General features: G+C 36.8%; 1 protein-coding gene across 3 annotated transcripts in view; it reads right to left on the reverse strand.

Moving 5' to 3' along the window:
* NEGR1 (neuronal growth regulator 1) overlaps positions 1–12646 on the reverse strand; it is a 473994-nt gene that overhangs the window by 59404 nt on the left and 401944 nt on the right. The window contains exons 7-8 of one of the 3 annotated variants that reach the window (XM_063427924.1): positions 10528–10569; positions 7247–7403 (exon numbers count right to left, since the gene is read on the reverse strand). The exons of 1 other annotated variant lie outside the window; for it this stretch is intronic. In XM_063427924.1, the coding sequence (XP_063283994.1) occupies positions 7396–7403; positions 10528–10569 (50 nt within the window). In that variant the 3' untranslated portion in view covers positions 7247–7395. Of the gene's footprint in view, positions 1–7246; positions 7404–10527; positions 10570–12646 lie in introns of those variants that run through there. One more of the 3 variants, XM_063427922.1, reaches the window with a different exon arrangement.

The following is a 12646-nucleotide window of genomic DNA, read 5'->3' on the forward strand; positions in this document are numbered from 1 at the left end:
CATTTAATTTAATGTAACAATGTACGTTCTATTTGCAATGTTCTTCCCATATTGCGTACATTACCCTGTGGATGAGCTAGTACACGGGATTTGAAATTATATAAAGCTCAAAGCCACCTATATGTAACATACTCTATCGCATATTCGAATCCATAACTTGAATCCCAATGCTGCATTGTTATGCCTCTCTGGGATCCTGTTCTGAAAGTGTGGATCTAATTTCCATTGTATAGTTACAGTTACTCAGACATCTAGTGTGTCTGGTAGGAAATCAATGTCAGATGCAGAACACAATATTAGAAGCAATTACAAATGCAATTAACTTGCTCTCTGTGGACTGTAAAGTTGGGTCGCAGTTTGAATATTGACTAAACCTTTCTTTTACAAGGGTGGGAAATATGTTGCCCATGTGTCTGACTCTCAGCGGATTAAATGATCAGTGTTTATATAAAGTACAACCCTGGGACAGTACATACTTCTCTGCAGGTAAGTTTATGTAAGACCCAATTAAAGAATTTCCACTATTCCACTGATCTGAGAAAAGATGACTCTGTTTCATGGTGAATATTTCACAAGTTATAGAACATCAATCCCATAAGCACAATGTTTTCAGACTGCAGGAATTGCTCTACAGGTAAGATTAGGGTAATTGAGGACATTGGTTTTCAAAAGACATAAAACTATGAAATATAGTTGCGTTTTCACTTGTATTTAATAAGGCCAAAGATAATTTAACCATTTCATGATCTACATTTACTGGCAGACTTAAGATGTGTATCATATAAAAAAACAAACAAATAAAAAAAGCTGAATTAAAAAAAAAAAAACACTATGGTGTTAGGAATTAATAGATGTATTCTCAATGTTATAGTACCCAAGTAGATATTTAGGTCCATGGACACCTCAGAATGAAGGTAAAAGGTATTTTACTTAGTTTTTCATCATTGCTGCACTGGTCTCGCTGCAGCTGGCCCTACCTCCATGGTTGAGATCACCAAGATTGATGATCTCAGCCAATTCAATTCTTTCATACAGGAAAGCATTGGGAAGCTATTGTGCATGCGTGGCAAAATTAAGCAATGCACCAATCAGCTTGTCCTCAAAGAGATGCATTGAATTAATCTATCTCTATGGGGAGCATTCAGAGTCTCCATGCAGAGCAAGGAGACGCTGAACGTGGTCGCTGCACACTGTACAGCACTGAGATAGACAACACCTCTATTGGCCATCTGAGTGACTGACACTAAAGGTTTTACTAAGCAGCAATGCAATCCCTGCCTTTTCTCTGAAAAGGCAGTGTATACAATGAAAAGCCTGCAGGAACAGGCATTTGTCAAATTACATTTTTTTTTTTTTGTAATTCTTTCTTTTATTGAGAGGTTAATGCATCATACAAAATAAGGAAGGTATAAGGTGAAACATGCATCTTGTCAATAATAAGAGTCTAGCTATTACACATATAATGACATATGATAAACAGAGGTGTTAAACAAAAGTTGTATTGCAAGAGAGTTCGCCTCTTTTAGAGAGTTGGAAGGCAAAAGACATTCGTTTTTATATTGCATTTCCATTTAAATTAACCCCTCATTGTGAGTTTAGTACATGTCTAGATGTAGGTAGGTCAGCGTTCCCACCGTTAATGCGATTAGCTATGAAAAACAATAAAACACAAAAACAAGTAATGAGTTGTTTGGGAGGTTGCTGCATGTAGATCTCTACGTGGTGTGTGCATGATACGGTGTGTGTTCCTATAGTTCCGCAAGGTTGTGCTGACCGGGTGTCTGCGAAGGTTTTTACCAGGGGTCACCATCTTATGTTGTAAGTGCTGCTGTCTGTTGTACTAGTGTGCGAGTTATTCCATATTGTAGAAGGCAGCAAAGTCGGCTGTGTGAGTTCTCTATGTGGATATGTGCCGTAGGGATGGGGGGATAGTGTTTGGTGCCTCCGTCGCTCATTTTTACCCCTAACCTTTGGGAGGTGGGGGGGGGTGTGGGGTGTTAGTTAACATGCATTATCAAAACTGCAGATAACTATTAAACTGATTTTAAACTTGAGCTACTGTCCATTCTGTTGTGGTTTGCTCTGTGCCATCATCTTTTAGTTAAGTTGGTGCTTCTGGTGCAGAGTCTATGTTACCGAGTCCTGGACCCTATATGGTACGAAAGGTGTTACATTTGCCACGTCCCACCGGTGGGTGTTTGGGTGTCGTGCTGGAGCTTCCGTGTCCCTCTCGAGGCCAAGTGCTGCAAGGAAGTTAGGGGCGTCCAATGGTGATGCTGCTGTGTACATCTTCTCGTCCTTGAGGACTATTAGCGTGCGTGATGCGGACCAGCGGTAAGCCACCCCAGCTTCTTGTAGCTTCTCAGTTATGGGTTGCATGGCCTTTCTCCACAGTAACGTGGATCGGGTGACGTCTTGGAAGAAAGTGAGGTGGTGATTCTCAAAGTCACCTTGTCTTGGAGGGCTTTCATGAGCTTTTGTTTGTCCATGAAGGATTGGCATTTTAGTATAATGTCTCTCGGTGAGCTTGTTGGGGTTCGTGGTGACCTGTTGACCCTATATGCCTCATCCATCTGGAGTAGTTTGGCCTGTTTGGTGGGGAGGACTGTAGATGTCAGCCATCTTAGAAAGTGTGGCAATTCCTCTGTGGACACTGTGTCCGAGACTCCTCGGATTTTAATATTTAGTCTTCTGCTCCTGTCATCTAGGGTGTCCACTCTGTGGGTCAAGAAGTTGTGCAAGGTTTGTAGTTGTTTCACCATGTCACCCAGGGTTGCCAGGCCTTGCTTAAGGTCATTTACATCTTCCTCATTGGCCTGAATGCGGTCTTTGACTGCTTGGACCTCTGTTTTTACTAAGGCGATGTCCGCATCAAACAGTAGCCTCATTCTGTCGTAGAGGTCTGATATGTCTTGTTTGGTAGCAGGTGTTTGCTTATGGGTCTCACCTGTCGTGAACTCAGTGGTGGATTGCGTGGTTTCAGGCCTGTATTCTGTTTCGCTCCCCTCCTCATCCCCAGAGGCTTCTCTGTTAGCTGAGGTAGCGGAGCGCTCAGCTGGCCTGGACCTCGTGCATTTGAGGAGTGCCCCGATGTCCCTAGCCTCCTGCGGTGGCGCAAATTGTGATTTCTGAGTCTTCCGACCCATAGTTGTGGTATTGTTGTCATTTAGGTAGGGGGTGAAATATTCACGTCAGTCCTCCAGGAGCTCGCCGTATGATGGCGCGGTCTTCAGGCTTCCAGGCCTAGACCTCCGACGGGTCTTGCGGGATGGTGCGGGAGTCGTTCTGAACTGAAAGGGCATGAACGGGATCAGTGGGGATTCCCCTACTCGTGGCAAGTACTGTTTGTCGGTTAGTAGCTGGTATTTTCGCAGTTTTGGTCGATTTTGGCAGTTTTTGCACGGAGCAGCAAAGTATGGCGTCTGAGCTGTAGCTGTGCCAGGCCCTGCCCCCAGTCAAATTACATTTTATATAAAAAGATGCATGCTGCACAATCCCAGCATGTGCAGATCTCATGTCTGAATCCAAATGAAAAGAAAGAATATAATTTATTAATTACATTTTTCTAGGCACACGGTATAGAAAGGTTAGCAAGAATATCTTTTGTAACTGTAGTACATGTTCAGGTCCATGTCATGGCTGGAGCACTGGACCTACCATTGTGTGTTTGGGAAAACACAGATGTATTAATATTTGTAGTTGGACTACTGGTTCTGCAAAGGCAAGTCTTTGATGGACCCACAATAGTCTTTTGTTATCTTTTCTTCTAGATCCATTAGACCTTTCTTGTGGATTTACCTGTTTATTATAACCTGAGTGACATTAGATGGAAACACTTTTCTGAACAAATTATCTTGCAACCCTCAAACTGGCTGTAGACATTTGGGCTACACACTTACTAGCTAGCAAATAAAACAACTGTCCTCGAAAAGGAACACCGAAGAAGCATCCACCCATGGAAATTGGTACAAAATAAGAAACAGGTTTATTAATCCATACAAGAACAATAAAAGATCTTAAACAACTGTGGCAACAAGAAGGTAGCGAAATAATTCATCAACTGCATTTGCTGAATAATATAATATATAAATTAGAGACATTGTTGGCATTTCCTTTTGGGGTTACAGCATTTTATTTGCTTTTCCCACATGACGGTGGAGACATCACACCACCTGGAATTCACTATCCTCACTAGGATGGATAATTTGAAGTTGTGAATTAAAATTCACTCCATGCTTTCAGTTTTTGCTTGAGTGTTGCCGTTCCCTGTTGGTTTGGCCATTCCCGCGATGCTTGTCTAGAGACATTTTAGTCTCATTTATTTTGGGAAGATGATAATTAAAACAAGCTCAATGTTAAATGAATGAAAATCTATAATAACCTGTGAATATACTATATTTTTATTTTGCAAGCTGATTATTAATTGTAATTTTGACTTTTGAGAGTAGTGGACAAATTGTCCTGAACTTGTTACCGAGTGAAATGCTTGATGGCTTTTACAAATAATTTGTATATTGTCCACCTAAATTAAAGGGTTACACCCCGCTGTAGTGGTTTTAATGCCAGGAGTAACCTGGTCCAGTTCTCCACAAGTGGAGCAAGCCATTTAACTGCAGGAGTTGGAAGCCATGACCATCTTCATTCATTGGCTATGAACGTCAAGCTGACTGTTCTCAGCCAATGACTGACATTCTGTGCAATGAAAGCTGCACTGAATTGACATTAGCAAACCTGGAATTAGATAACACCTGAATGACGCGTCTGAAGGTGGCGACAGAGGGGTTAAACTCCATATATGCAGTGTTTCATAGCAAAACGTTGCACATAACTCCAGACACGTTGCACAAACTCCAGACACCATAACCACCTCAAATCACTGAAGTCTTAATAATGTATAAAAAATTACTTTGGATAATTAAAAGAAACCTTATAAATTCAAGCAGCCATTGAGATTTTAAGAATATGCAGTTTCTGATACATGGAACGTTCTCCTCTTTCTCTGTTAATAGCTGATCAGAGCACAGCTTCTTATAATCAGGTGAGAGCTTATCATTTTATCTCAAACTGAGTTTTGGAGATCTAGGAGTTATATATTCAGTCAACAGTTGACAAGTCAACCCACTTAAAAACTAGACATCACAATAACTCCTAGGAGTTCGGTGATGTTTCCAACCCGTCTGTTTCAGCATACATAGACAGTAAAAGGAAGACAAGCAAATCTATTTATTCCAAAAGTAGTATATGGTATTCTCAATGCAAAGGAAACATAATCTGAATATAAAGTTGATTTGTGTTATTTTACTATTCCTGTAAGAGAAGCCCTTCTAGAGTACCATGGACGCAATAGTGCTAGAACAGAGAACTCCATAGTCGATCAAAACATTGCCTGCTTGGTTTTCCAAGCAAAGTCTGCTTTGGATTAACTGTGTGTTTCTGGACCTTTCTCTGTTAACCAGAGAACAGCCCAATGACATCAACTAAAGGTAGAATCTGCACTACTTCAGGAACAATAATTTTCACCATTGGGATAAATTGAAATGATGCATCCAGTCAACAGATTAATATGGATTCTGATGCACAGCACAATATATTGACTCTTTAGTTTCACTTTAGTATGGCCAGATCACATTTACAGAATGAAATGCTCGTATGTTGAGAATATGACCACTCTCTGTCCTCTAAATCCTTTCAACCTTTTAAACAATAAATATTTAATTGTAATTTTTGTAATTATTTTTTTATTCATGTCCCAAGTAAATGCTTGTTATAGAGGAGGTCTATATAGTAAAACAAGCTCCACCATGAATAAAATAAATTATTTCTAGAATAAACAAATTAAGACAAAATAATGATAAAGGTCATGAGAAGAACAGAGAAAAAAATAATTTATTAGATGATGGAAGAGGAAAACAAAATGTAAAATGGGAGGCCTTGCATAGAGTGCGGTAGACTATTTGTTTTAGGCTTTCTTGATAGAATTTACTCTGTATGGGGTCATTAGCATCAACAGAGACTTGTCACTTCTTGATTTCACCTGTTGAGAAAGTTGCTGTTGTGCTAATATCCATCAAGTAAATAGCTTTTTTCAGTAAAATAAATAACTATAAACATAGACAACTCTAGGAAAAGAAATTAAAACGATAGCTGGTAATGTGACAGATAATTAGATTTCATGATAACATTCTAGAACATCATTGTCACTTCTTTTTAATGAATTAATGAAAAATAAACAAGTCACTTTTTACACCTGCAATCGTGGAGGGCTGTTTGTCGAAGGTCTTGGAAAAACATTATACTGAAAATTTGATTCAAAAAAATCCTTTAAAATAACAAAGGCGATGAATAAATAAAGAATGTTTTTTTTTTTTCAACTAAAAACAAGACCCATTTGTCTGCCTTCTACAGTTTTTTATAGTAATAATGAGACCAATAATAAAAACATATATTTATACATTGTTGATAGTGATGTGGTGGTAATACATGCTTTGAAAATTATACATGACGTAGGTTTTCGATGCAATAGCTGCGACACAAATAAAGCGATTTAAATATGCAAATACAAGCTCATTGATGTGCTACGGAATCTCCACTTTTGCTTTAGTGATATGGTTTAATTATGACGGGGACCATGGCAATAGCCCATTACAAGCTAATCGGTACAGCTATATACAAACTCTATGGTATTGGTCAATACTAACGCTATGGTACTGGTCAAGACAAACTCTACGGCATTTGCTATTGCACACTCTATAGCATTGCTCTAAACAAACTCTGTAACATGATCTAATTCCAATGTAACCTATATGACAACAACCAATACAATACTTAAAGTAGTAATTGGTGCAAGCTCGATGGCTCAAACCAGCAGTAACACTATGACGGAGGTCAATACAAGTTGTACAGCAAGAGCCAATACAATCTTTGTGACATGACCCAATGAAAACTCTATGACAGGGACCAGAACATACATCATAAGGGCTTCTTAGTACATATTCTATCACAAGTAACAATACGAACGCAACAACAGAATGCATTACGTGGGAGACACCGATGCAAACACTATTACAAAACTATGTAAACTATACAGGAAATTTTAACTAAAAGTTTAAATGTTCGCACACTGCCCTATAACTGCCAGAAAACAACAGTAATTTTAATATATCAACAGTTATAGAAACAAACATTGATTATATATTTTTTTGAGAAAATATAGGTTTGGACAGCTAAGCATGCACGTCTCCTTTATCCTCTTCATTTTAATTTATACTCAAAAACCCATTACCTTCTAAAATCTGAGGGTAATAATAAACCAACATAGAATAAAACAAAAAGTGATTTATTTGTTGGCTTGGTATTTGTGCCTGTTCTGATGGCAGTAAATCCATTTCTTTCCAATCATTTACCTATGAAATAAAAAAAAATATGTAGAAATTAAAAATAAAAAAATCAGGTTCGCTTCGGAAAAACTGCTGACGGCTGTGGAAAAAAAAATGAAGCCCTGCAATATTTTTTAATTCTGTTAGGCGATATACTTTTTTGATATACACATGAATGGCATTACAAGGAACCCGAAATAATATTTGAAAGCTTATTCATGGCTTACAGATAAAACTGTACAAAGATATATAAACTCTGCAACTTACCAGGAAATAATATACTTATATATTATCATGCATTGGACATACTTGAAAAGGAGAGAAATGTCAATATATCCTTCCTGGTAAAATATTTTATAAATACATTTTATTTAATAATATGCATTTATTTTATGCAACCTGTACCTTGTGTCAAATCAGTCTAAATATTGACATTTGAATAAAAACATGAAGCAACGCATATAAGCACAAACATCCAATAAAGGAACAATCAGCCAGGTATAACTACATATTTTGCAGTTGAAACATTAGGGAATCTATAGATACCATGCTTTGCCTCATTTTGAAGGTCAAATTTCATGAGAAATTAATCCCTCACTTTTTTGCCATCAAGTTTAATTATTGGTGCAAGTATGATCAAGGTGTGGTGTTTATTCAAATTCCTCAGAATTAGAAAAGTTTGGAAATCACAAATGCTGACTTGGTTGTGTGGGAGCACGAAAAGTCAAAAAGTAAAAAAAATATTGGAACGTTTAACAGTGATAAAATGGAAAAGAGGCTCTAATCACACCCAGTAAGTGCTGTGCGCAGCTTAGATATACCATATTATGAAACTCTCCTGGGGCACATTTAAGACTTTTATAAGACTTTTTTTTTAAATTTTCTTCCTCTTTGTATACAAACCAAAAAAATAAATCTCTTAATTCAAAATAAATATAGTTGTACATATATATGTTGACTCCTCCACAAAATAGTATAAATATTCCAGATGTATCTACAACATAAAAGTACCCAAAATATACTGCAGGCAAATCTTCCAATCATAAATACACCCTAAAATATTAGTGCCCACTTAGGTTGCCCACTTAGGTATGCTTAAATGATGGGAAAGGGGAAGCACCCCACAGTCTGCAAAAAGATATCCACTGATGCGTGCAGAGATTTATATGTAAAGAGAAAGGTGGAGAAAACAGGATAGTGCAATATTGCTAAAAAATATATTTTATTAATTGCCACATATAAAAGAAACTCACTCACAGTGCGAATAAATGTGTCCAGCAGTTTTATATTTCTCCTAAGACGACCACCGCCAATACAGCAGACACATCCTGACTTCTCTCTGCTTTGTCGCTCTTTTTGTGACGCGTTTTGCCCCGGACCATGCTGGCTTCTTCAGACGCCAAGACGCCGTATTTGTTTCCCCTCTCTCTTTATATAGTGCTGCCGATTGCCCATTCTTGTATGATCTGGGTGCAAACTCCCATCATCCTTAACCCTGAGCATGTAATTATTGCGTTTTTTATAAACTGCAATAATTACCTGATATGGTTAACTCCTCCTCTAGTGGCTGTCTACCAGACAACCAATAGAGGGGCTTCCTGATTTGAAACGGACCTTCGATCCATTATCTGACGCTCGACATCCTCACCCTCTGCATGAGGACCTCCAGTGTCAGATTTTTCCCATAGGAAAGCATTGAATAATGCAAATAATAATAATTTCCTATGGGGAAACCATAAGGTCTCTTAAAAATATTTTAATTGTTCTTCAGAATCCTGCTTGATCTAGGGAGCATATTTTAGATGCCTTCTTCAATATTTCTATGGAAGTTTAATACTTACCTGTATATACACAAACTTTTATGGATTTTAAATTGATGTATATTGTAGTCTGAATGTCCAACTAAATGGAAAAAGGAGGTATGAAAGTAAAATACCAATGCAATACTAGAATGGGCAATTGACAGCACTATATTAAGAGAGAGAGTGCACAAATATGGCACCTAAAGAAGCCCATGTGGTCCAGTGCGAAACGCGTCACAAGTTGAGCGACATAGCAGAGAGAAGACAGGATGTGTCTGCAGTATTGGCAGTGGTCCGCTTAAGGGGAGCATAAAATGGCTCAGTCGAACGCTGGACACATATCCTGTATTTGCGGTGTCCGGGAGCTTCTTTGTATAAAGAGCTTACATGGTTTTAATGTAAGAATATATATATGCGGTATTAATAAAACATTTTTTTAGCAATATTGCACTATCCCGTTTTTCCCACTTTTCTCTTTACATATAAATCCCTGCTATCATCGGTGGATTTATTTTTCTACAAAGTGGGGTGCTTCCTCTCTCCCATTATACCAGCATACACAGACCCAAGGATTTTAGGTTCTGGATTAAGGGAGAGATATCCTAAGAGAGCTACTAATATTTTGGGGTGTATTTATTATTGAAATTTGCCTGCACTATATTTTGGGTATTTTTATGTTGTAGATACAAAATATTTATATTATTTTGACGAGGAGTCAATATTTATATGTATAAGTATTTTTATTTTGAATCAAGAGATTTCTGTAGCACAGAACTTGATTTATTTAAATTGACAACCCAATTTATGTTATAGTGCATGCTGCTTATCTATTTTAAAGAGTTTATGTTTTCACTGATTTGAAGTGCCTGTGCACACTTTTTGGTGAATATATTTGTATTTTTGCACTTCTCCTCTTTTTTTTTTTACTTATGAAAATTGTTTTTTTTTATATGTTAAAAGTGATGTATCAAATTCTATGCTTCAGAAATCTTGAGAAATCTATTCAATCTAAGTGTTTTGGTTTGTTATATTACATTCACATTTCACAAATGTTATGTAAGTGAATTGAAGTTGTTTTTTTCAAAAGGGGATCGAATGTATGCATTCATATCATGTGTAATTCAAAACTATTTTGGTTACTATTGCTCAGAGGTTGTTCTCTCTCTTTCTAAAAGTGAAGCAGATTTGCTATTAGTTCCTTTTTTCGAATTAAAAGCACAACAGGTTGACTGTTCCTTTTAGAAAACAGGCTTGTTGACATGACATAACAGTAACGAATGCAATGACAGACGTAATGAAAGCAGAAGATAGTACCCAAACATACTTTGTGAGTGTATGTGGATACTGACCTGAACTCGTGACAGGACTAGAAGTGGAAGGTTCAATAATTTCTACAAAAAGGGAGAAGGAAAGGAAAAAAACAAACAAAAGAACAGTTTGGGTGTTAATCACAAACGTTATGGAAGACAGACATAAAATGAGACAATCGACATACATGCAACGTACAGTGATTCATTGTAAGGGATGTTCTATTCTGGTGTTTAATAAGGATCTAGGATGTGCCAGTCATTGTCTAAAGTGGTGATTATTTGTTACATTTGAAACAATTACCAGTAGAAGGAGTCAATGGTTATAACATGTCAAGGTTTGTCTTATCTGTTCTTGGCCAATTTCTAATGCATTGTAATCCGCAGAGGTCTATTATTACAAGATAAATTAGTGTGTTGGAAGCAGGGAAAGGATGTAAATCCTGTTCGGAAAGGGTTTGCCAAGTCTGACCAATTAAAGTCTCAGAGAAAGAAGCATTTATTCATGGGGTGGGCTGGGAGAGTCGCCAAACACAGAAGGGAATACAAAATGACAAAATTTGAACTGAGGATAAAAATGCAGACATATTTGGAATGGAAGAATGGTTGGGATATAAATTCGGAAAGCGATATATATTGTGTGAAAAGAATGTGCAAGGTAGATAAATAAATTAATGTGGGAAATGGGTAAAGAAGTTGGGTAGATATAGTGCGAAATGATTCTAGTACTTAGGTAAAAAATTATTAAATAGTTTGTAAAGTAAGTGCATATGATGGGTATATTTATTGGGTAGTTATATATTTATATGTGTGTGTAGTGTAAATGTGGGTACATAATATGCGGTAAGGGTGCTGAATGTCAACGTAAATGATGAATGTCAATGTAAAATATAATAGCTCTTTAAGACTGTCACTATATTTATGTTATACATTTTAAGTGATGTTTATTTATCATTTTTTTGTCTGCAGCTTTATTTATATTGTACAATACCACAGAATATGATGACAGTTAGCTGTAATAAATGATACAAAAATAATAAGAGTATGAATAAAAAGTAGGTAAGATTGAGTAAAAAAAGGGGCATAGAAGGGATTATTGATGAGTGGAAATGAGTGCCTTAGATGATGACATATACTATAGTGTGACATGATCGTGGAAAATGGTTAATGATTGGGTGGAACAATAATAAATCAGTGGATAAATATTTCTTGAATGAAAGTAGAAGTGGTAAATATAGTATTTTGTGTGGACAAAGTGGACAAAAATTGGATGAAATTAGTTCAGAAGCTGAATAAAGATTGGCGAGAAAAAGATGACTGGTAGATGTTCGGTAAGGGGATTGCAGACAGTGGGTAAATATATTATTGCGTTGAAGGTGGATAAATATTTGAAACGTTGGTAAATGTTATTTTAATTTAAATGCTGAACCTCATGGGACACGGATCTTAACAGTTAAAATCAAATATGTTTCGAGGAAAAATGAGGACTGTTGGGAAATATAGATCATCTCCATGTAGGATTCAACATGCTCGTTTTAATGTTTATGTTGTGTTTTCTGAAATGTACACTTGTATTTCAATTCTTAAAAAAAATCCGTAAACACTTTGAAGGAATACAACGTTACAAATGTTGATTAATGAACACATTTCTGTTTTCATCATATCTTATAACGGTACACAAGCAAACTTTGTCTCTCACGCAAAACATCCATGTTTCATATTTTGTGGTTATCTTCATTTTTCAACATGCATATCAGGGGATGAGAGACAAGAAGTATGGACACAGTTTAGAAACTCCCTTAGCTGATGAAGGAATCTAACACCATTCACTCAGTTTTAGCAGCAGAATACACATAAATTGAGTATAAGAAAGAAGAAAAGTTTAGGAATCCACTTTCATCTTTGAGCAACTCTTCCCCAACTTAATCCCTAGGTGACCCAATGGATCATTAGAAAGGGACCAGGTTTCTATCTCTCTACTTTTTACTAGGTTAAGGTAGAAGGAAGCATCTGTAAATATCTGTGTTCCTTGAAATGTAGCATCTGATAGGATAAACTCAAGGGTACATGAACATTAATTTATTTTGAAGAGCTAAGAATAATACCTTATGTTCATCTTCAGCTTGGATTTATTATTTCGGATCACTACTACAGAATTCTA

Source organism: Pelobates fuscus, chromosome 7, assembly GCF_036172605.1.
Source record: "Pelobates fuscus isolate aPelFus1 chromosome 7, aPelFus1.pri, whole genome shotgun sequence".
NCBI classification, from domain to species: Eukaryota; Metazoa; Chordata; class Amphibia; order Anura; family Pelobatidae; genus Pelobates; species Pelobates fuscus.